General features: G+C 49.9%; 1 protein-coding gene across 6 annotated transcripts in view; it reads right to left on the bottom strand.

Moving 5' to 3' along the window:
• LARGE1 (LARGE xylosyl- and glucuronyltransferase 1) overlaps positions 1 to 21,057 on the bottom strand; it is a 401,066-nt gene that overhangs the window by 180,415 nt on the left and 199,594 nt on the right. For all 6 annotated transcript variants that reach the window (XM_081128709.1, XM_081128708.1, XM_081128710.1 and 3 more), the window contains exon 5: positions 9,919 to 10,042. In XM_081128709.1, the coding sequence (XP_080984835.1) occupies positions 9,919 to 10,042 (124 nt within the window). The remainder of the gene's footprint in view (positions 1 to 9,918; positions 10,043 to 21,057) is intronic.

Raw genomic sequence — 21,057 nt, forward strand, 5'->3', positions numbered from 1 at the left:
ACGCTAACTTTTGGAAACGGTATAAAGTGAGGGTCAAGGTTCGCTCCTCTCCCCCCATATGGATACCTAACGTTCTAGAACCACTTTTTTTCTTTCTCATTTTGTTTGCTCCCTGCCCGATTTACACACACTTTGTTTCCCTTGCAGGAATCACCTGCAATAACTTAGTTTTGATCCTATTGAAACTTCACCCGTGGTCCCGTTTCAGCTTTGAAGGACCACCTTACCTTTCTCCACCGATGACCGGGGTGAAGGGTTAACAATCACACCTGACCGCACGGCAGGACACGCGAAACCTGGCCGGGACACCCTCCCGCGCTTCCCGGGCCCTTTCACCAGGTGAGCAGCTGCCTATCTGTGTGTCCCCAAGAGCGACGACTGGCATTGGCACCGGCTCTGCAGATGACTTAGGACAATTATTTACAGATCATCCCGCGTGTGACTCCTTTCCGTGCGAACCGCCTGCCCTTCGGAACAAGAGCTCTTCCTTGGCGAATGTTCACTTTGGTAACTTTTTCCGTTGGCTGGCTAATGACTTTGGACACTGGCTTCAGGACGTATACACTGGCGTATGCTGCGTGAGCTCCTGCAGAGCACAGCATTTTTCGGTTGTTCTTATACATGAGAGAACGTGGCTGGTATTCTTAGGTCTCTGTCTTTTTTTTCCCTCTCTCAAAACTCTGTAGATATTTTATTAGGACTTTCATTACTGTAGTGGAAAACGCAGAGGTAGAGTATCCACTCTTTAGAGATATGTTTCTGTCCACTGGTTGCCCCTGAGTTACAGTGTAGCCTTAAAGATCAAGTTCTTACTGCTGGGCCACAGCCGCCAGCCACATGTGGCTACTGAGCACTTGAAATGCAGCGGGTCCCACTTGAGACGTAAAACATGCATCAGATTTCAGAAATTAAATACAAAAAAAGTATGTAAAATATCTCATAAGTAATCTTTAGAATGCTGATCCCATGCTGAAATAATAATTTGGATAGACGGGATTAAATAAAATATATTATTAAAATGCACTCCACTTGTTTCATTTCGCTTCTGTAAATGTGGCTACTAGAAAATTTACAATTACATCTCTTTAAAAAAATGTTTTTATTGATTTTTAGAGAGAGAGAGAGAGACAGACAGACATTGATTGGCTGCCTCCTGCATGTCCCTTAATGGGGATTGAGGCCAAAACCCAGTCATGTGCTCTGACGGGGAATCGAACCAGTGACCTCTTGGTACACGGGACAACACTCAACCCACTGAGCCATACCGGCCAGGGCTTCAAGATGACATATTGATATTCCTATTGGACAACACTGCTCAAGAGTTGGACTACTCAGATTCATTCCTATTTTGGTTCCACAATGCTGAGTAATTTCAAATCTTTTTTATAACCTTCCATATCCTCATGTGGAAATGGGTGAAAATAATTATACTCACCTTAAGGCTTATGGTGGGGATAAAGTAAGATTATGCATGTAAAGCTATTACATTGGCACATAATCAATTCTTATTAATGAGAGTTATTATTAATGGAAGGAGTTTTTAATCTTTATAATTCAAATTTTTTTAGCATGTACTCTGATGCAAACGACTTATTGCTAATTTTACCTGGATTGTAGGGGCCTGCCCACATCTGACCCACATGAATAGAATTATTTTCAACTCTTGACAACTTTTCTTGGATTATATCATCTTTTGGATGGACCATTGAACACCTTGGCCTTGAAGTGCCCGTGGCCCCTCATATTTATTAACTTTTCACCACATTACCTCAGCTACTCCATCCCAGAGTAACATGCCAAAAAAGGTACCTCATCTACAACTCCAGAGCTCTAACATCTCACTCCCCAAATCCAGCCTTTTATCCTGTCCAAAACAGGTGGACAAAGACTCCTGCTCTCACTGCGAAAATTTCCTAATCTCACCATCATTTCCAATTCACTCCACCCATTACTTTCTCATTACCCAATCAAATACCTCTGGTCTTTCATTTCTTTTTCTTTTCTGGGGTCCAGCTTATGTTCCAAAATCCATCAGCATAACCATGTACTTGAATCACTTAAGTTGCTTTTAACTCAAGATTTGAGGTACAAGAGGCCAGCACTGCGCTGAAGGCCAGAAGAGCTAGATCGTAACATCCCTCTGCTCCTGATCAGCAGCATTCTGCTGAGTCCCCTGGCAAACTCACTAATAACAAAAGAACACACGTGCTGTTTCTATAGCATGGAATTCCCGAGAGGACACACTGAAACGAGGTACGTGAAAGCATGACCTTCTCCACCCAGGCGGATGACCACGAATGAGACGATCACAGCAACGAAACTGAGGAGGGATCCATGCTCGAGACAGGAGAACGGTGGGTCGGGGGCCACTTCACTGCTTCAAATGAGTCCAAGTCTAGGAGCTCAGACCAATTACAGCTCCTGGTGGGACATGTCACCTACGTAAATCTGGAAAAAGTGCTCTGAAGAACCACAGAGAATGGCAAGGTATATGAAAAAGAGGCGAAAGTGAGCACATTCAAGGAAGGCAACACCCTGGAAACCATGTGCTCCACGAATATGCCAGCGGACAGATTTAAGTGTCAAACTGGGCTCTGAGCACTGCCACTCAGGATACGGATGGAGGAGTGGGGACACCAAGGAGAAAACTCAGTAGGTGCGCCAGGTCCTCAAACACCCCACGAGTCACCCCGTCTACAGTCCCAGAATATACAAACCATGCATTTGTTGGGGGCCACTACCAGCCAGGTTTGTCCTAAAAGCTGGGCATAGAGAAAAAACGCACAGGCCCCGACCTCCTGGTTCTCATAGTCTAGTGGGGACGGCAGGTGAGTTAACACACAGTGATATACACTCTTGCCCCTGGTCTTTATTAACGCTCAGGACCAATGGAGAGACTCAGGAAGATGAAGATTTCAGTACAGCACAGGCGGATGTTTCTAACAGTTTCTAAATATGGAACAGGGTCCTTTGGGAGGGAATGACCTCTCATCTCTGGAAGTATTCAAAAGCAGGAGAGTAATGACCATTTATGTAGAATATTACAGAGGAAAGTGAAAGGTTATGCCGGAAGAATGCCAAGTCCCTTCCTAATTAAGATTCTATGACTCAAAAGGGGACAGGGCCCATTCATTAGGACACTCTGCTACATAAAGAAACATTTGCCGGTGTATAAAGAGAATTGTACAAATGACACAGAAAGAGTCTTTTATAATGCAGATTACAACTTCTGATGGCTCTCTACAATTTTCCACATCTGATAGTTAAAAGCCAAAGACCAATCTTCTAAATACTGAAAGGTACGTTTTCAAATGCATTTCGCTTATCCATGCCGGTCCCGTGATCTCCCCCTTGCTGCCCGAGAGAAAATCCTAACATAAACCTAACATCGCTGGCCTTCGGAAAAGGAGCCCTCATGTTCACCAACCACACGGATAATCCAGGGACCAATGAAGCAACAAAGACAATGGGAGACTGCTAACTTTTCCAGACTAGGACATGGTGTTCAACCTCAGCCAGCCCCTCCCTGAATAACATGAGACCCAAAGAAGAAGAGTCTGAAACCATAAACTATTCTAGAAAAGCAACCCCAAAGGTATACTCTCTGGTGAGAGGTCAGCAGCCACCGGCACCTCCGTCGATGGGGAAGACGAGGTGTGTTGATACGATGGGTTTGGAAAGAAGAGACTGAAGAGGCGAATCGCAGCCGTCCTCTAATATGAGAGGGGGAGGGAAGGAAAGAGAATTCGCTGAGGGCCTACCCTGGGCCAAGCACCGAGCTCTCCATGACAGGACTTCCTTTACTGCCTTCAGTCTTCACCAACAACGGAGAGATGGTGCTACCGGCTTTGAAAGACAGCTAAGCTCTGTGTGTCACTAACCGTCTCACCATATTATTCAAAGGTCACACATACCTTCCTTCACTTCCCATCCCTCTGCAGGGCATCTTAGAGCGGATGGTGTTCTCCGTGAGACACGTCCCAGGTCCCCCATCCCTCCTCTGCAGGCCAAGGCTAACTGCTGCAGCCCCCCGCCCCCCAACCCCGCCCGGGGCGTGTGATCACAGCGCTCCAAGTGCAGCCTCTGCCAAATGGGGTCCCTTTGCGCTACATCCCGGGCCCGGCGATCATAAAACCCAAACCCAACTGTGGGAAGAGGGAAGAACATGTGCTGGGAAGAATCCCCTGTGCGATCTCAGGTGACTCGCTTCACCCTTCTGGGTTTCATTTGCCCAGAAGGAGCTATGAGTGTCGGGCTTCTTTCCAACCCGAGACCCTGTGATTTCATGGCATCGTGAGTCACTCCTGGCCGAAAATGTCTATTATTCAGAAAGCACACCTTCCTAGGAAACAGGACAGGAGGCAGTCTGCCCACCTGCCCCCGTGAGAGGAACAATAGAAGCTGGTCTCCCAGGGGATGCGGGTGCTGGGACCGCAGCTACCTAGGGTAGGGAGAGGCCCTGCAACGCTCCACAGGGACCGGCACAAAGGCCGCCGTGTGAGTCGGAAGCCAACTCTCAGGAGCCAATACTCCCGGTACCCACAGTCCCGACTTCTGCTCCATAATCTCCCTGCTGCGGGTAACGAGCGAAGAGAAAGGGAGATGAATGAGGGCTCCCAGCGGGCCGGTGAGCCACGAAGCCGCCCCTGCTCAGCCGCTTCCTTCACCGGCTCGGGGTCACGCTCACCCAGGGGCGGCACGGGGATGACTGTCGGGGCCAAATGGGGGCAAGACCACAGTCTGACGGGCATACAGGGTCCCGTAGGATCTGAAGACCGGCAAGACATGCTTTGCTGATTAAGGCGAACCGTCCAGCATAATGACTGCTGAGTTTAGAAAACGACCCCTCGGACAGGAGTGATGGGCCGTCCCGAGCTCCGCAGCATCATTAGGACGACAGGTCTGTCCCCGGCAGGAAGCTCCATTCCCAGCAGGCCTTCAAACGGAGGGGTCACGCGTAACGCATTAGTTCTTCGGCAACAGCCAGAAAAAGAACACCCCGAGAGCTCCGAGGACCCTTGTCTAGATGCAATTACAGTATCTTAGTTTAAAAACAGGCCACCGAGGACGCATTATAGCACAAGAGAAAGCATGGCCGTGGAGTCCGACACTCCTGGGTTTTGACCCTGGCTCTGCCATGGACTGGCTACGCACATGGGTTTGGGGCTCTTTAACCTTCCTCATGATCGGCTTCTTATCTGTACAACAGGGGCAATAGCAGGACCTGCTCCAGAGCTGTGAGCTCGCCCTGAGAACCAAACCACATAAAACATAAGGTCTCCCATAAATAATAAGAGATGTTACACCACAGCCTCTGGGCCCCAAAGTCACTGAAAACAGGAATTCTGAGATCAAGGGGCCACTCAACGGGGCAGCCACAATCCCCAGCGGCTGCTGGCCCTGTATTCCTCCTTTCCGTGTCCGGGTCTCCTAAATTGGAAAACCCCGCATCGCGTACCGTTCCGCTTGGCATTTATTACCTGCCTGATCTCAGACAAACACTTCAAATCTGCGCTTCAGTTTATAAATCACCTGCGAGACAGAGGTAATAAAACTTTCTCCCCTCCCAGGGTTGTCGCGGGAAGTGACAGCAAGCCCCCACATACAACGCCCCACGGGGAAATCAGCCCCTTCTCGTCGTGGTCGCCCCCTCTGCAGGCAGCAGCCACATGTCTGATACGCAGTTCGCAGCACCAAGATGTCCCCAGTCCTCGCAGCCTGCTGGCCCGGGGACTCGGAGGCCAGGGACGAACAGGCCGTGGAAACGTGAGGAAGACCGAAGAGCAGGCCACAGGCCTCGGAGACACGGGGCTGAGCCGTCACTGTCTGCAAACGCACACTAATTGGCCATTAGGGAGACGCGCGCACCGGTCGCCTCGGACTTCCCACGGCCTGCCTTTCATCGGGCGCCGATCCTTCGTAAATGCCCATTTCCCTGCCACCCCACCTCCTGCACTGCGGAGTCTATAAGGCGCCCACAGGAGGGTTTCTGCAAAATGCCACTCCAACAGCTGTCCGAGGTGACTTCCAGGAGCCGCACGGGGAGGGGCCACGTGCGTCTGCTGCGGCCACCGACCCACACGCTCCCTGAACGCAGCGAGGATCCCAGCACCTCCATCCGTCCCGTTCCTCCGCCCCCGCCAGCCAACGGTTGGGGCTCACCGTGCTCCCTTCCTGCTGTACCTGTCACGGACACACACGCACCCGTCCCAGGGCCGCTCTGGGGACGCCACGTGGGGCGGTGCAGGTGCAGCTAGCTGCCTTATTTAGGCCACCGCAGGGTCCCTGCACAAGTAGCCTCAGGGAGGAGGGGAGCCTGACAGTGATGGAGAAACTCCTCCCTGGTGACTTTAATGCTCTCGGGGACCCAGCCCCGTGTTTCCTGTGCACCGTTCATTTAGCGAACATTTTCATAAGCCAGGCCCCAAGCCGGGCATGAGGATACGAGGGAGAAGAGAGGCAGACGCAATGCGGCCCTTCTGGGGCTTTCTGTCCAGCGGAGAGACAGACATTGACCAGCTCGCCCCACAGAGGCCTGAGCGGTTACACTGCACCCCGCGTTTACTGACGAAATGTCTGTGATCCTGTGACGACCTAAGACAAAGGAAGCCCTAGGCGATGACAAAGGCAGGGAAGGGTTCCCCGAGCGCAGGCAGGCCTCGGGGGGAACTGCGGGTTAGGTTCCAGACCCCACAATAAAGCGAGTGCTGAAGTCAGGCCAGCTGTGTCCTTTCTGCCAACGGAGGGTCTTGCCTTCGATCTGTAAAACACGGACCGTCTGTGAAGCGCAATAAAGCGAGGGGCGCCTGTGCGCGCCCCCGAAGGCCCCCGGTGGGAGCGAAGGAGCGGAGCTGGGCGGCGGAGCGAGGGCCACGAGATGAGCCTGGAAGGAGGCAGAGGCCAGGCCGCGCAGTCACAGGCCACTGAAGGTTTTAGGAGAGGAAAGGGGGCGTCGCTGGGGCTTGCTTCTGGGACAGCTGACTCAGGCTGCTGATGGAGAACACATTTGGGGGGGCAGTGAGCACAGCAGAAGGGAAGAGGCTCATCTGGGGGGAAAAATGCTGCTGTGTTGGGGGAAGACCACAAACGCTGAGACTCAGGTGCGGGCGGGGAGCCGGGGTGTGGAATGGTTGGCTGGACACTGGCTGCGGTGAAGGGTCCAACCAGAAACGAACTACTGGGTTCTGGACGAGTGACCATGTAGAGAGATGGTCGTGCTACGTGCCAGGAGAGGCTCAGGTTGGGGAGAGCGGGCAGAGCATGGTTTGGGGTAGGTTGAGCGGCACTGTGTATAAATCAGTACTGCTGCAATCATTATAAGTTATGGAAAAATTATGGCTTACAAAATGCTTTCACATTCCTTGTCCTTACCGGATTCTTAGCTGATCTTGTGGGAGACAGGTAGGTAATTGGTAGGGAAAGAAAATGCAGGTGTTGGGGACCTTGCACAGTATGGTCAATAGCGGAATCGGGCTAGAGGACAGGACAGTGGAGATGACATTGTTTAGAATTCATCCAGATTGCGTTTTTTAAAATTTTTTTTTTACGGCATGGAGCCCTCAATTCAAATGGATGAAAGTCCAGCATGTAAAATAACAAACAGTAGGTGTCTCTGCATTCAAGGGCGCAGGGGAGAGTCAGAAAACCAATACCTTCCCCACCCACCCCCTTTCCTCCAACACCTCCTGGAAGTTCAGGTTCCAACACTGGGTACCTTTCTCCCCGAGCCTGCCAACCATCCACGGGTTTCCTAACGGGCTGCACAATCAGGAGCATTTTAATCCTATGTTGCCCTGGCTGCCAAGGAGAGCAGGGCAGTTCTAAGGACCTGCTGTACTTCTGGCACTGCTGGGCCTTCGCAGGAGTCATCTTATTTGATCCCATCCAGCAGCTGATGGAGCCAGGCTCAGAACCCAAATCGGATGGTCCTTCAGTGGTGAGCCAGGGGATGAACTTGGGCTTTTTTCCCTGCCACATTGTATTTGGTTGTTTTTTAAATGTGTTTTTATTGATTTTAGAGAGAGAGGAAGCGAGAGAAACATTGATGAGAGAGAAACACCCATCAGCTGCCTCCTGTGCGCCCCCTCCTGGGGGTCGAGCTTGCATCTCTGCATGTGCCCTGACCAGGAATTGAACTGGTGACCTCTTGGTTCCTGGGTCAGTGCTCAACCACTGAGCCACACCAGCGGGGCACACGTGTGTTTTTTAAAAAGTAGAGGGTAAAGGCTTGCAAAGGACATGGCCCAGGATTGCCAAAAAAGAAAAAAAGGAGAAGGCAGGAGGAGGCGGCGGCAAGAACATCCTTCTGTGCCAGATGTCGCTCCTCCCCTCCCGTTGCTTTTCCCCACGGTGTTGGCGCGCAGACCCGGAGAGACAGAGTGGCTGGCTTGCTTTTACCTTAATTAGCGCAGCAATTTGCTAAATTTTGTTTTTCCCTTTTTAAGAGTGTTAATCAATTTTAGCTCAGAATAGACTGGAATGGCACACGAATTACCACGACAATCCCCAAATGCTAAATTCTGAAAGTCTCCATCAACTTCAGAGCCTGAAATATGGGAAAATCAGAAACTCTGGCTAGCATCTCTGTGATCTATTTAAAATGTTATGGCTCAGAGATGAAAAGATAATGGCTTTATGAGGTTCGGAACAAGCAATTTGCTAGAATCAGCCTCATGCCTGGGTGCTGAGCCCTTCCCAAGGTGACTGGGGACAGAGCATCACATATTTCTGCAAAGTTACATGTTCCTCTAATAACAGCAATTGGTTAAATCCACAAGCACTACAGGGTACGAACTATGCACCAGAACATCAGCAAAGGATAGATGTGCCCCTGTCCCCTCCCCCATGTAGAAGTTTCAACACTAAGGCAGGAGACAAGTGAATAGAAAATGAGCCCCTCTCTTCTGGACAAATCAGGGAAGGTTCTCAGAAGGTGGCCATGCATCTGGGTTTTGAAGGGTGAATAGGAGTTATGACAAGGCAAGTGGAAGGGCATGTCAGACAGAAAGAACAGCGCAAGCAAAGCCTCAAACACAGAAGAGAAGGCAGTGGGAACCAGAAGTGGTTCCTCAGAGCTAAGGAACAGAGTGAATCTGCAGAATGACCAGAGAGTCTAGGGCCAGAAGACACGGTACTTCTTAACAGCCGTGACTCGATCGTGACACCAGCACAGGGGCATGACAAAGGGATTTCAAGCGAGGGAGTGATGTGACCAAATGGGTCTCATCTGGTTGAAACCCTCTGGCCCCACATAACCCTTAAAATGTATTCAGCAGTCCTTTAAAACACATTCACAGCCCAGACCGAGTAGCTCAGTTGGTTGGAGCACCATCCTGATATACCAAGGTTGCGAGTTTGATCCCTGGTCAGGGCATATACAAGAATCAGCCAGTGGATGCCTAAATAAGTGAGACAACCAACTGATGTCTCTCTCAAAAAAAAAAAATCAATTAAAAAAATATAATAAAACATATTCATATACATTCTCTCACTTGAGCCTCTTATTACCCCACGAGGTAGGTATTGTATCACCTGTCCACTGGTTGGAGAAAACACACCCAGCAAAGGTATAGGTTATTTACTTGGTGTCTTCTGACCAGTAAACGACAATCCATGAATTCAAGCCCGGGTCCACTGGACTCTGAGTTCATTATTGCCTGAATTCTCTAGACAATAATATCACAGACCCCCTTCAGGTACGCACCAGGCCAATGCCTGCAGACTCTACAGAAAGCCTTGGTGGCCAGAACTGCACAGACCCATGGACATTCTGAGCTAAAGAGGTGGCCACTTGAAGGCTTTTGAGAATAAAAGCAGATCCGGGTGGCAGCCGATCTCAGTCATGCCCCAGGCATTTCCAGCTGGGGGCTGAGATTTCTGCTCGAGGAGCCCAGGGGGGCGCCCCTCCCGCCACTGTACCTTGAGCTCATCGGCGTTGTAGAAGTCCACGCGCACTGCGGGCACCATCCAGGTCTGGAAGAGAGTCGCCAGGATCTGCTCGGCGATGGAGTCGGCGACGAGGTGGAAGTGCAGGGGGTTCCGCCTGTGGGGAGCGACAGCAGGCAGGGTCAGGAGGGAGCGCTGAGGCCTCGGCATTCCCCCACAAACACACAGCCTCACCCATTCGTTACACGTGGCCGGTTTCTAACAGTAACTGGGAAAGTAAACCGGGCTTGTGACCAAATCAGCGCTGACTGGGGAGGGTGGCGGGGCCGGAAAGGAGAGGACATGTCACCCAACCTCAGCCTTTCACAGAGGCGATGATGAAGGACCAGGCGGGTAACATGGCTGGAGACACTCAATTCAAGCCAACCACTGTACCTGTTATTAAAACATCTGTGTTTCTAGGTATCTTAAGCAGAGCACATGGTACTGACGAGCCCTTTATTTCTGTCACCTAGAAACACCGGCGTTGATGCAGAAGCCCAGGGAGACGACCACGTCTTTACACCAGCTGCATGGAGCCAGCACAGTCCTGAGGTTTGTTTTCTCCTTGTTTCTCTCCCAAAAATTCCAGGCATCCCAGGAGGAGTCACCTGGGCTCCATCAGTGAATATCAGTGAAGCCTCACTTTTCATGTTCCTACAGCTTTTCTTCATTCCCCCTCAGTCAACCAGCCCAAACAGAGGAAACACTCAAACTATAACCCAGCATTACCCAGGGCAGAGCTCAGGTTCATGCCCAGGGCTGGCGATTATTAGTGGGGACTTCCGAGGGGGTCACATACACCTCTGCGCACCTGCTGCTTCCTCTGTGAAATGTTGGAAGAACCTCTTCATGAGGCCACTGTGCCGATTAAATGAAATAACAAGTGCCATATATAATGCATATCAACAGTAAACACAGACAGAATATTAATACATTACAGATATGCCTTCTGGAGAAACTGCCAGGCACAAAGTGATAGTTCAGTGCAGAAGAACTACTGTCATAAATACTACTGTGCGGGTAAAAATAACAATGCAAGTATTTTTTGTTTTTTTTTGTAAAATATATCTTTATTGATTTCAGAGAGAGGAAAGGAGAGGGAGAGAGAGACAGAAACATCAATGATGAGAGAGTCATTGATCAAGCCCACAACCGGGCATGTGCCCTGACCGGGAATCAAACCCTGATCGCCTGGATCCTAGGTCGACGCTCAACCGCTGAGCCACGCCCGGCTGGGCTAACAATGTAAGTTTTAATACCACGAACGAGCACCTAAAGATGAGAATGAACCGGTCCCCTAGACCTCAAGGAGCTCATCCTATTTGCAGAGACGGGAGACCCACAATTAAATACTAGAGACATGAAACGGAACAATTAAATACTAGGAACATGATGTGACAATGACTACCCAGCACACCAGGTGCTACGGGAGGAGTTCTGGCTGCGACAGAGGGTGCGTAAGAGTGGGGGATGCAGCACCCTAAAAGGATAAATGACTTTGACAGGAGGTGGAGGGAGAGGAGAGTAACAGGGCCTGTGGCCGGAGCACAGGCGTGTTGGGGAAGGAAGCGGTTGGCAGGGCTCCGTGCTTGGAGCGAGGGAGAGAGATGCGCACCCACGGGGGCGAAGCAATGAAGCAGCCCGGAGTCCATCAGCTGGGTGTGGGGGAGCGGCGCGACCTGCCCCTCAGCTCCCAGCCTCCTGGGCAGCCCCGTTCCCCGTTCCAGACATACGGCCGGTCTCTCAGTTCCCACGCCCGCGCTGTCTTCTACCTGGGCCTGGGCAGATTCGGTTTGCTCTGCAGGAAACCCTCTTGCACGGGCCGGCTCAATAAATGCTGACAGTCATCCTAGCACCACACACCCACCCTCAGGTAGAGACCACCTGTTTACCTAAGTCCCCACTTGACTGTGAGCTCGGGGAGGTCAAGGGCCGTGCCAGGTATGTTTAAGTGGATACCCCAATCCAGTCCAGTGTCTGGGATGCAGTAGGAGTTCAAAAATGATCTGAATGGACGGATGGGAGCTGGACGGTAGTCAGATAAGGGGAATAGAGGTGGACACATCATTTGAGAGATTAGACCAGGCGACTGTGAACCAGGATCTGATCAAGGCAGTCCAGAGAACAGCAAGAAGGAAGCTGAATCCGGAGGGATTTCAGGAGAGATCTTATATGTGGGGTACGGGGATGGGGGAGGGATGGAGAGGCAGATGCAGAAGGTGACACTGAGATCCCTAGGTTGGTGGTGATGTCTCCAGGACAGGGGAGATAAGAAGAAAGACGCGCTGGAGGAAAATGACTTTGGGGATTGGGTGGGTGTACCAAGTTTGAGGGGAGGGTGGCAAAGCCAGGCAGAGCCGGATGAGTGAGCCTAGACCTGAAGAAAGCTCTTATCCATGGCCAAGGTGCCATACACATAACAGGTGCACAGGGTGAGTAAAGTGAAAAAAGAAAGAATTAAAGAAACAAATAGCACAGCAGAATCTCTCCATGGGACCACTGCTTGGCAATGGCAAATTCCTCATGGAACCATCTATACTGGGGGGGGGGGGGGGTATGCCTGCCCTGCAGGCCCCGTGAGACCTGCCAGGAGGCCTGCGTGATGACTGGGGGCCTGAGGGGTCATGGTTTGTTAACTGGCCGGTGGCCTACCTGAGGCTACGTCAGAGGCGGCCAATCAAAGTCACTGGGAAGACCGACGATCCATTCAGCCCTCGAGTGTCGGCACAGACACTCCTCTCTCCCACACGTGCCCCAACAGAGTCTTACGTATGGAGACTGGGTCAAAGCAGCCTGCATACTTGTGACCTTGCATTGTTAGCCACAATGAAGGGATGGCGCAATTTTAGACACAGGGTGACGACACCAAACAGATCGAGCTGCTTCTCTCTGCTCTGACCCATCCCCACACCCACGCATCTGTGTCCTTGCCTGGGCTCCCTCCCCCTACTTTGAGGTCCCATGAGTTCTGTGCATCCTTCAAGATTCCCTTCGTGAGTCGTCTCCTCCTAGACACCGTCTCGGAGCACATCCTTGCCCCTTTCCTGTGAACTTGGCAATGCAGACGAAATCAAGTCTACCCTATACATGGTAGTGCTGTGACCACATTCAACCCCTGGCTCCTGTCTGTGCGGTGAGACCCCTGAGGACAGGAACTATCTTGTTCATGTCCATCCCCAGTGCCCCGCAGAGGTGCTGGCACCTGGGGGTGCTCAACAAACACTCGTGCACCGGAAAAGAAAGCCAGTGCCTCCTTCTGTGAGGGTAAGAACAGCCGATGGCACACTCCTCGTGGTGGTGCGGCGCTGGGCTCCATCCAGAAGGTCTGGGCTGGAACCCTGGCTGCCCTAATGACTGAGCAGCTGTAAGCAAGTTACGTCATGGCTCCAGGCCTCAATTTCTTCATCTTCAAGACAGCAACAGTGACGGTAAGCAATGTTATTTTGGGCAATTGTAGGGGTTAGGAGACATGACATATATAAAGCACTTAGTGAAGTGCCTGGTGTGTGGGAAGATTCCAGTGTGTTGACTATTGGTGTGGTCTGAATATCTGTGTCCCTCCCCGCTAAATTCATAAGTTGGATGCTAACCCCTAAGGTGATGGTATCGGGGGTGGGGCCTTTGGGAGGGGATCAGGTCACAGGGGCAGAGTCCTCCTGAAGGGGATTAGTGCCCTGATCAAAGAGGCTCCAGGGACACCCTTCACTCCTCCCACCGCGGGAAGGCACAGAGAGAAGCTGGCGGTAGGTACCCAGGAAGCAGCGCCCCCCACCCAGACCCAGACCACGCTGGCGCCAGGACCTTGGGCTTCCCAGCCTCCAGACCTGCGAGGAGTAAGGTTCTGTTGTTGATGGTCTGTGGTATTTTGTGACAAGGGCCCCCATGAACTAAGGCACCCATGATAAGCATTAACTTATGAAACTGTTATTTTCTCTGTGCTTTTGTATCATTTTCAATATAAAGCATTTCAATTCGTTCCTCCACCCATAGACCAAAAATAATGAGCTGAGTGATTAAACGTCCAACAAAGAGCTATCAGGCAGCAAATGCAGGAAAAGCGTAACAGATGAACCACCAGAGTCCTCTCCTCGGGCACCTACCAATCTGGCAGAGATACAGGGAAAATGCAAGTAACTACCTAACCGTGAGAACACGTGTGTGACATGACGCTGGGTCGCTACACACGACTGTGAAGTTCGGGAATGGCCCACGTCCCAGGGGCCATGTGAAGAGGCTGACACAGACAGCAAGTGACGGGCACCCCTAGAGTCGGATGGGGAACAACCTGTGCAGCTGTCCAGGGTGGCTCTGCAAGGAGGAGCACAGAAGGGACAGGGGCCTAAGGATGGAGGAGACCCCTCCTCATCAGCACAGAAGATACGGAGTTTCCACAGACTGTGGCCCTGCACCTGGCCCTGGACCTTTGGGTGGGGAGAGATGGAGGCCCGAGGAAGGCATTCTGCAGGCTGTGATGGAATAAGGGGAGGACCAGAGGTGGGGGAGTACAAGGCATGTCTGCCAAAGAACCAGTCCTGGTTGGGTGGCTCATAAAGTGACATTAATGGATGCCTACTGGATGCCTGGAATAGGCAGGGATAAACAGAAAGGGACAGACTTGCTGCAGGCTGGGACAGAGTAAGGGGCCTCCTAAGAACTGTGACTGGCAGTCTCAATCAGGGGACACCCGGGGGCTCCCAGCCCAGGTGACGTGTGTGACACTGACTCAGCGGTCGATACAGGCTGCCCAGCCGAGGCTCAGGTCTCCTGCTCCGTAGGTGGAAAGCCGGGAGGGGCTCTGCTAATGCTGCACCTGCGGTACCATCACAAAAATATGGGTTCCGTCTGCCGCACCTCAGTGGCCTCGTCGGAGAAAGCACCCGAAAACACTGTCCAGACCACTTTTCTTGGAGTCTCCATGGAAACCAGAACATTTCCCTTGAGCTTTAACTTGTTAATCCACTGCCAACCAGATGGTCCCGCCTTCCTATCCCACAGACCCCTTGGAATCAAGAAAGCCCCAATTACGACCCTCCTAACACGCCAGGTTACTACTTGTGGAGTGCTTGTTCGGTACCGGTCTCTCAGAGCCTGGGTCTGTCATGGGTGTATCCTAGGCCCCAGAAAAATGCCCAGGATATTAAGTGGGGGCTCACTTTGTCCTTTCTTATCCCCTCACACAAGCAGAGTTACTGAGCAATTTCACTCCTAGTTATAAACAAAAAATATATGAAGACGGATGTCAAAAGCTTGTATACAGATCTCCACAGGGGCATTATTCAAGAGTCAAGAAGTGGACACAACCCATATGGCCACCAATTGGTGAATAGATAAACAAATTGTGGTATATCCATACAATGGAAAATTATTGAGCAATGAAAAGGAATGAAGTGCTGATAGATGCTACGACATGGCTGAGCCTTGAAAATATCATGCTAAGTGGAAAGGGCTAGCCACAAAAAACTAATTACTATAGGATTCCATGTCTATGAAATGTCCAGAATAAACAAATCCATAGACAAAGTAGATTAGTGGTATCGAGGGAGGGAGGCAGGGGAAAATGGGAAGTGACTGCTGATGGGTATTAGGGTCTCTTTTGGAGGTAATGAACTCGGTCTAGTATTAGACAGCAGCGATGGTTGCTCAACTGTGAATACACTAAAGACCCATCGATTGTACTCTTCTAAAAAGTGCATTTAGCCCTGGCCAGTTTGGTTCAGCAGTCAGAGCGTCGGCCTATGGACTGAAGGGTCCCAGGTTCGATTCCCGCCAAGGGCACGTACCTCAGTTGCAGGCTCGGTCCCCGGCCCTGGTCGGGGCGTGCGCAGAAGGCAGCCCATCCATGTGTCTCTTTCACATGGATGTCTTTTTCTTCCCCCCCCCCCCGTCTCTGAAAAGCAATGGAAAAAATATCCTTGGGTAAGGATTAAAAAATAATAATAAATTTTAGGGTATGTGAATTACATCCCAATACTTACTCATTTGCCTGAGATGGGGGGTGATGGTCTGAACAGTAAGTCTGGGGGAGGGAATCAGGCCTGGTCTGCTCCGCTCTCTCTGGACTCGGGATTGTTGTGGCGCAGTAAGTGGCCTGCCCAGGTGAGGAAGGCCTGTAACTGCCCAGCTGGCCTCTGACCAGGAGGTAAACCCAATTCCTCGGGATGCAAAGGGAGCCTGCTCATGCCCGCATTGGAAAGGACAGGCCAGAATTCAGGACTAATAGCAACAAAGGTGACAGCTCATGCTCCCGGTGTGACTTCCGAGTCTTATCTTGCATTTGGTTCCTAATTCAAAAAGGTAAGCAACAGTTGTGATGACAGGGGCCCGAGAACTACAAAAGCAGCCACAGGCCACACTTCCATCCTGTTCTCTTTTGTTCAGAGGGACAGCAGCGGGAGTCTGGCAGATGCTAAGGATACAGACACACCAAAGCGAATTTCATCTACTAATAATCGGAACTCGTTCACAAGAATCAGAACGGGATTGATTCTCTCCATATATGATTCAGTGTTGTCTAATTTTTTATCTGTACAACATCTAAAATAGTCTTTCAGACCTGTCGCCAGCTATATGTGCATCTGGGGAGCACGGCTCTAAGGCCTGAGAAGAGGCTCCCATCTGTACAGGCAGGGTGGCTCCCACACAGCTCGCCCGGGTTCGAACACACAGACGTTGCCACAGGCATCAGACACGACCACGCTTTTACAACAAAGAAGGGAGCGAGTGCGTGCCTCACCCTCAGCGAGCTGGCAGCCTGGGCTTGTAACGAGCGATGCGCCCGCCGCCTCTGGTTGCCTTAACTGCTCCCCTGTTCCAGGTTGGGATGCAATAAATATGGTAATACAGAGGCAGAGATGATGAAACCTCAGCTTTCTCCTTGTGTTTCCTTCCTTATTTGTCAGGAATGTGCCACAGCCCCTCCAAGGCAATCCAGGGTCTGTTTCTATTAAAATGTACAGGGACATCTGAGCTGAAATAATCTTTAATTATTAAGTTTGGAATGGACTTGCAATTTGAGGGGGGGAAAAAGAGCTTGTGATGGCAACCTGGATGCTCAGTGGATCTGTTGCACTTAGAGATTAAAGCAGCACTCACTGCAGGAAAATGTGGCAGCCAGAAGGAGGGTTTTCAGTGGGAGCTCCTGGTGTGAGGGAGGACAGGAGGCCTTGATAATGTGGGATGGCTCAAGGACAGGCCAGTTTCATGTCAGAAAAGCTCTCCATGGGAGAACAGAGCCACTTTCCAGAAAAATCAAAAGACCTCCTGGAGTAGTAAAAGCAGCGTGGATTCTAGGGTTTGCAGAGGGGGGGAGGGTTGGAATCCCAGTAGCATCACTTACTCACCAGGGGCCTTCAACAAGGTATTTAACCTCTACGAGCCTCGGTTTCCTCCTTCATTTGTGGGGATAACGGCGCGGACTGACTGGGTTGGAATGAAGGTCAAACACAAATACGTGATGCGCAGCATCCGACCTACACAAATCAGTTCCCTCTGGTTTCACATACACATGCATAACCGAACAGCACAGCGCTCTTACCTGTTTAAAGGCATTGCCTGTTTAGATTTTTTTTTCCAACTTTATGAAGAGATAATTGACAAATAAAAATTGTATATATTTTAAGGTGAACATTAAATAGCATAAACCTGTAAGGTGATGTTTCTGTATGTATACATTACGAACTGGTCGCCACAATCAAGCTGATTAGCATACTCCTCCCCACCTGCAGTTACCGGTTTCTTTTCTTTATTCCATGCTATTTTCTTAAATCTTACTAGAACATTAATGCCCAAACCTTGAAAACCTCCATTTATTTCATATTTTTTACCCCAAAAATATACACCTGAAGGATGAAGGTGACGATGGAGATTCACAATAATGATAGCAATGTCTACATGGCCCCCCCTAATGACGATTAAAAATAAAATAGTAATGATGCTCACAATGGTAACTTTATTTTGAGCTCGGACTTTGAAGCTGACCGCCTGAGTCAAGCCTGGCCTTGCCCATCCTCTCCGAGCGACCTTCAGCCTTGACTTAACATCCTGGTCCTCAGTGCATCATCTGTAAAATGGGCCCAATGACAGTATCCACCTCAGAGAGGCGCCTGAGCATAAAATGCATTAAATATCCGAAAAGCATGAGGAACAGAGCCTGATACATTCGTATTTGTTAAATAAATAAAATGCAGAGACGGTTCACACAGATCATCTCTTCTCATATTCAAGGCAGGCTTTGTGACAGCTTGGGGACCAAGCCAAAGCCTCAAGAAATACAGCGACTTGCCCGGGGACACCCAGCTCAGGGTTGGCAAGACCAGAATCACCATCTAGCTCTGGTCCTTGGTTTTATTCAAATCCTAGGTTCCTCCTTGCATGATCTGGAAACTGCTTCTATAATAAGTTTAAGCCTGAAAAGGCAATAGGACAGAGGCCGATACTGGTCACAAATAGGCTGCTTTGTCTTCCATGGTCTTCAGAGGCACAAGTGAAGTTAAAACAACCCCAAAACAAAACAAAACAAACCCCCAAAACACCCCAGCTGCTTGATATGCACAGTGAGGGAATCACCCAGCGTGCTCCTGCCAGCAGGGCCGAGGAGCGAGAGTCAGTAGATCATCCCAGCAAGCAAATATTAAATTTTTACAAGCTGGCCAACCTTCCTGCCCAGGAGGTAAACACTTATGTTACTAAATAAACATTTTCTTCTGCTGCTCACTAAAAGCTCGGTTTCCTTGCAGAGCAGCTATATTTCCCAGTTTATTTGCAATTGGGACGGGAGTTACAGGCATTCCCCCAGTTTTTCTCTAAACATCTTTCCAGCTAGGTGGCAAAGACTTATATTGTGCTCTTTTTGTTCGTTTATTTTTGTTAATCCTCACTTGAGGAGATTATTTTCATTGACTTTTAGAGAGAGTTGGAGGGAGGGGAGGGTAGACAAAGAGAGAGAAACACAGATGTGAGAGAGACACATCGATCCATTGCCTCCTGAACGTACCCTAACCAGGGCCGGGGATCGAACCTGCAACCCAGGTACGTCCCCTCGACTGAGAATCAAACCCGAGACCCTTCGGTGTAGGGGGCCAACACTCTAACCACTGAGCAACACTGGCCAGGGCATCCCGTGCTATTTTCTATTAGATAAGCCTCCGTTCACATATATCTTGCATTCATTTTTTATCACCCACCTTTGTTTTCACCATAGAGGTTGCATAATGAGACGACCAAAAATATATGTAAAGAAAAAACAAAAACAAGATCACTCCCAGCCACAACATGCAAAAGAATCCCCTTTTTTATTAATTTTCTGCTAGTCTTCTGTGCCTCTATTTCCACCACGGAGATGTATATCTGTATGCATGTGACACATGCATTTATATGGTGGAATGATATTATGCACAATTTTTTGAATTATGCTATCACTTATTTTGTATCATAAAATATCATTTTTGTCTATGTTATGACATACTTTTTAAAACCAACTGAGAACATGGTTTACTGTAAGAGCATGATCCATTTATTTAATCTTACTGTTTTCAAGTGTTTTATCGTTATAACTAATGTTTCATAAAAGCCTTTTTGTAGTTAGGACTCTCCTTATAAGACAGAGCCCCTATTGTCGTCCTATAGGGTCATGGTCTTGGGCATAATATTATGACACTTCTTTCCAAAACGCTGTCATAGCCATTTCCAGTGCCAGCATCAGTGTATGTGAGTGCCCACATCACTCTTTCCCTACCTCTCAAAATACAGTGTGCCTACTGTCACCAGGCATACTGCAGAGGTAAAATTGATTTCATGTAACAAAGCAAGCCTTAAATGAAAATCTGCTGAAAATCTTGTCTGGAAAATAAATCTAATTACTGTAATTCACAGTGAAAGCCAAAAGAGGCATCCTGCCCCACTATTATTATATTATTCTTACTACTAGGAAGGTACTTCGTTTGTCAGAGTACTTTATCATCGCGTGTGTGTTAATCCCCATAATATGCTCTGGAAGCAATGATGCTATTTATAGCTGGACTTTCTGAGCTGAAAACCTTTCAAAAGTCCCGTTGTCTTGATTTCTAAACTCGTGGGCACCTGCCTATCAATCCAAAGAGCCACTCTCATTTGTAGGATGTCATGGGTGGGAGGGGTGGAAGTGGCTATTTGGTTCAAACAGATCAAGTGGTCACTGATGTGGGGCGCAGAATTTTCATAACACCCGAGAAGAATTGGCTTTCTTCTCCAGTCCCCGTGCCTCCGTGAAACTGTGGCCTGCCATCAGCCACGGATGATGGAACTGCTATTTTAAATTTAACACCTCTGTGCTGCACCGTTACCTTGGGAGTAAAAGTCTGCACTCAACAGAATTCTTACCATTTTGGCAACTACTGGAATCATCTGATTTATAGCTAAAGCCACAGCAATAATATTTACACCCAACACTACCACTGGAAGTTTCTGGGACCTAAAAACTGACCATAATTGAGAAATAACATTAATGAACTATTGGTATCCACGCAAATACACTTCTCTAAACAGTGGGCTTTCTCCCCCCCACCCCCGATTGGGGAGAGACCTGAGTTCTTTAGTAGAGACAAGGAATAAATTCATCAAAGGCCGAGAACCACTCATCCGCTTCAATGCTTAGCCTCCGAAACGCCTGGTTTTGAGCGGCAGCTGGAGGCTGCAGAACCACGAGTCCCCGCAAGCACACAGGGGCCGTGGTGGCGTGGGAAGGCCGTCTCACCCCACGTCGGAAAGCGGAGGGGAGAGCCCTGGCTGGCCGGCCATTCCCCTTTCCTCCTGAGATGTACAACCGAAGTCACCATGCCAGCCGGACAGAGCGACAAGGGGAAGCTGAGAGCCTCACCCGAGTGTGTGATCACTGGTTGCTCGCGTCTCCCAACCCCCCCCCCCCCAGGAGGGCAGGGAATCGGAGGTTCTGCTAACCTGCTAGCTGACGACAGGCACGTAAGGGGCCCAGCAAAGGAACCATCCAGGCAAGGGCGGCACCAACAGCCAAGCTAACAAACGAAGTTCTTTCCAACCAAATAAGCTTAGGGTGAATTGGTTGGCAGCGAAAGCTAATTGGTGTGAGAGCTAACTAACGAAAGAATTAAAATGACCTGCGCCCGGCCGGGTGTGGCT

Source organism: Miniopterus schreibersii (genome assembly GCF_964146895.1).
Source record: "Miniopterus schreibersii genome assembly, chromosome: 2".
NCBI classification, from domain to species: Eukaryota; Metazoa; Chordata; class Mammalia; order Chiroptera; family Miniopteridae; genus Miniopterus; species Miniopterus schreibersii.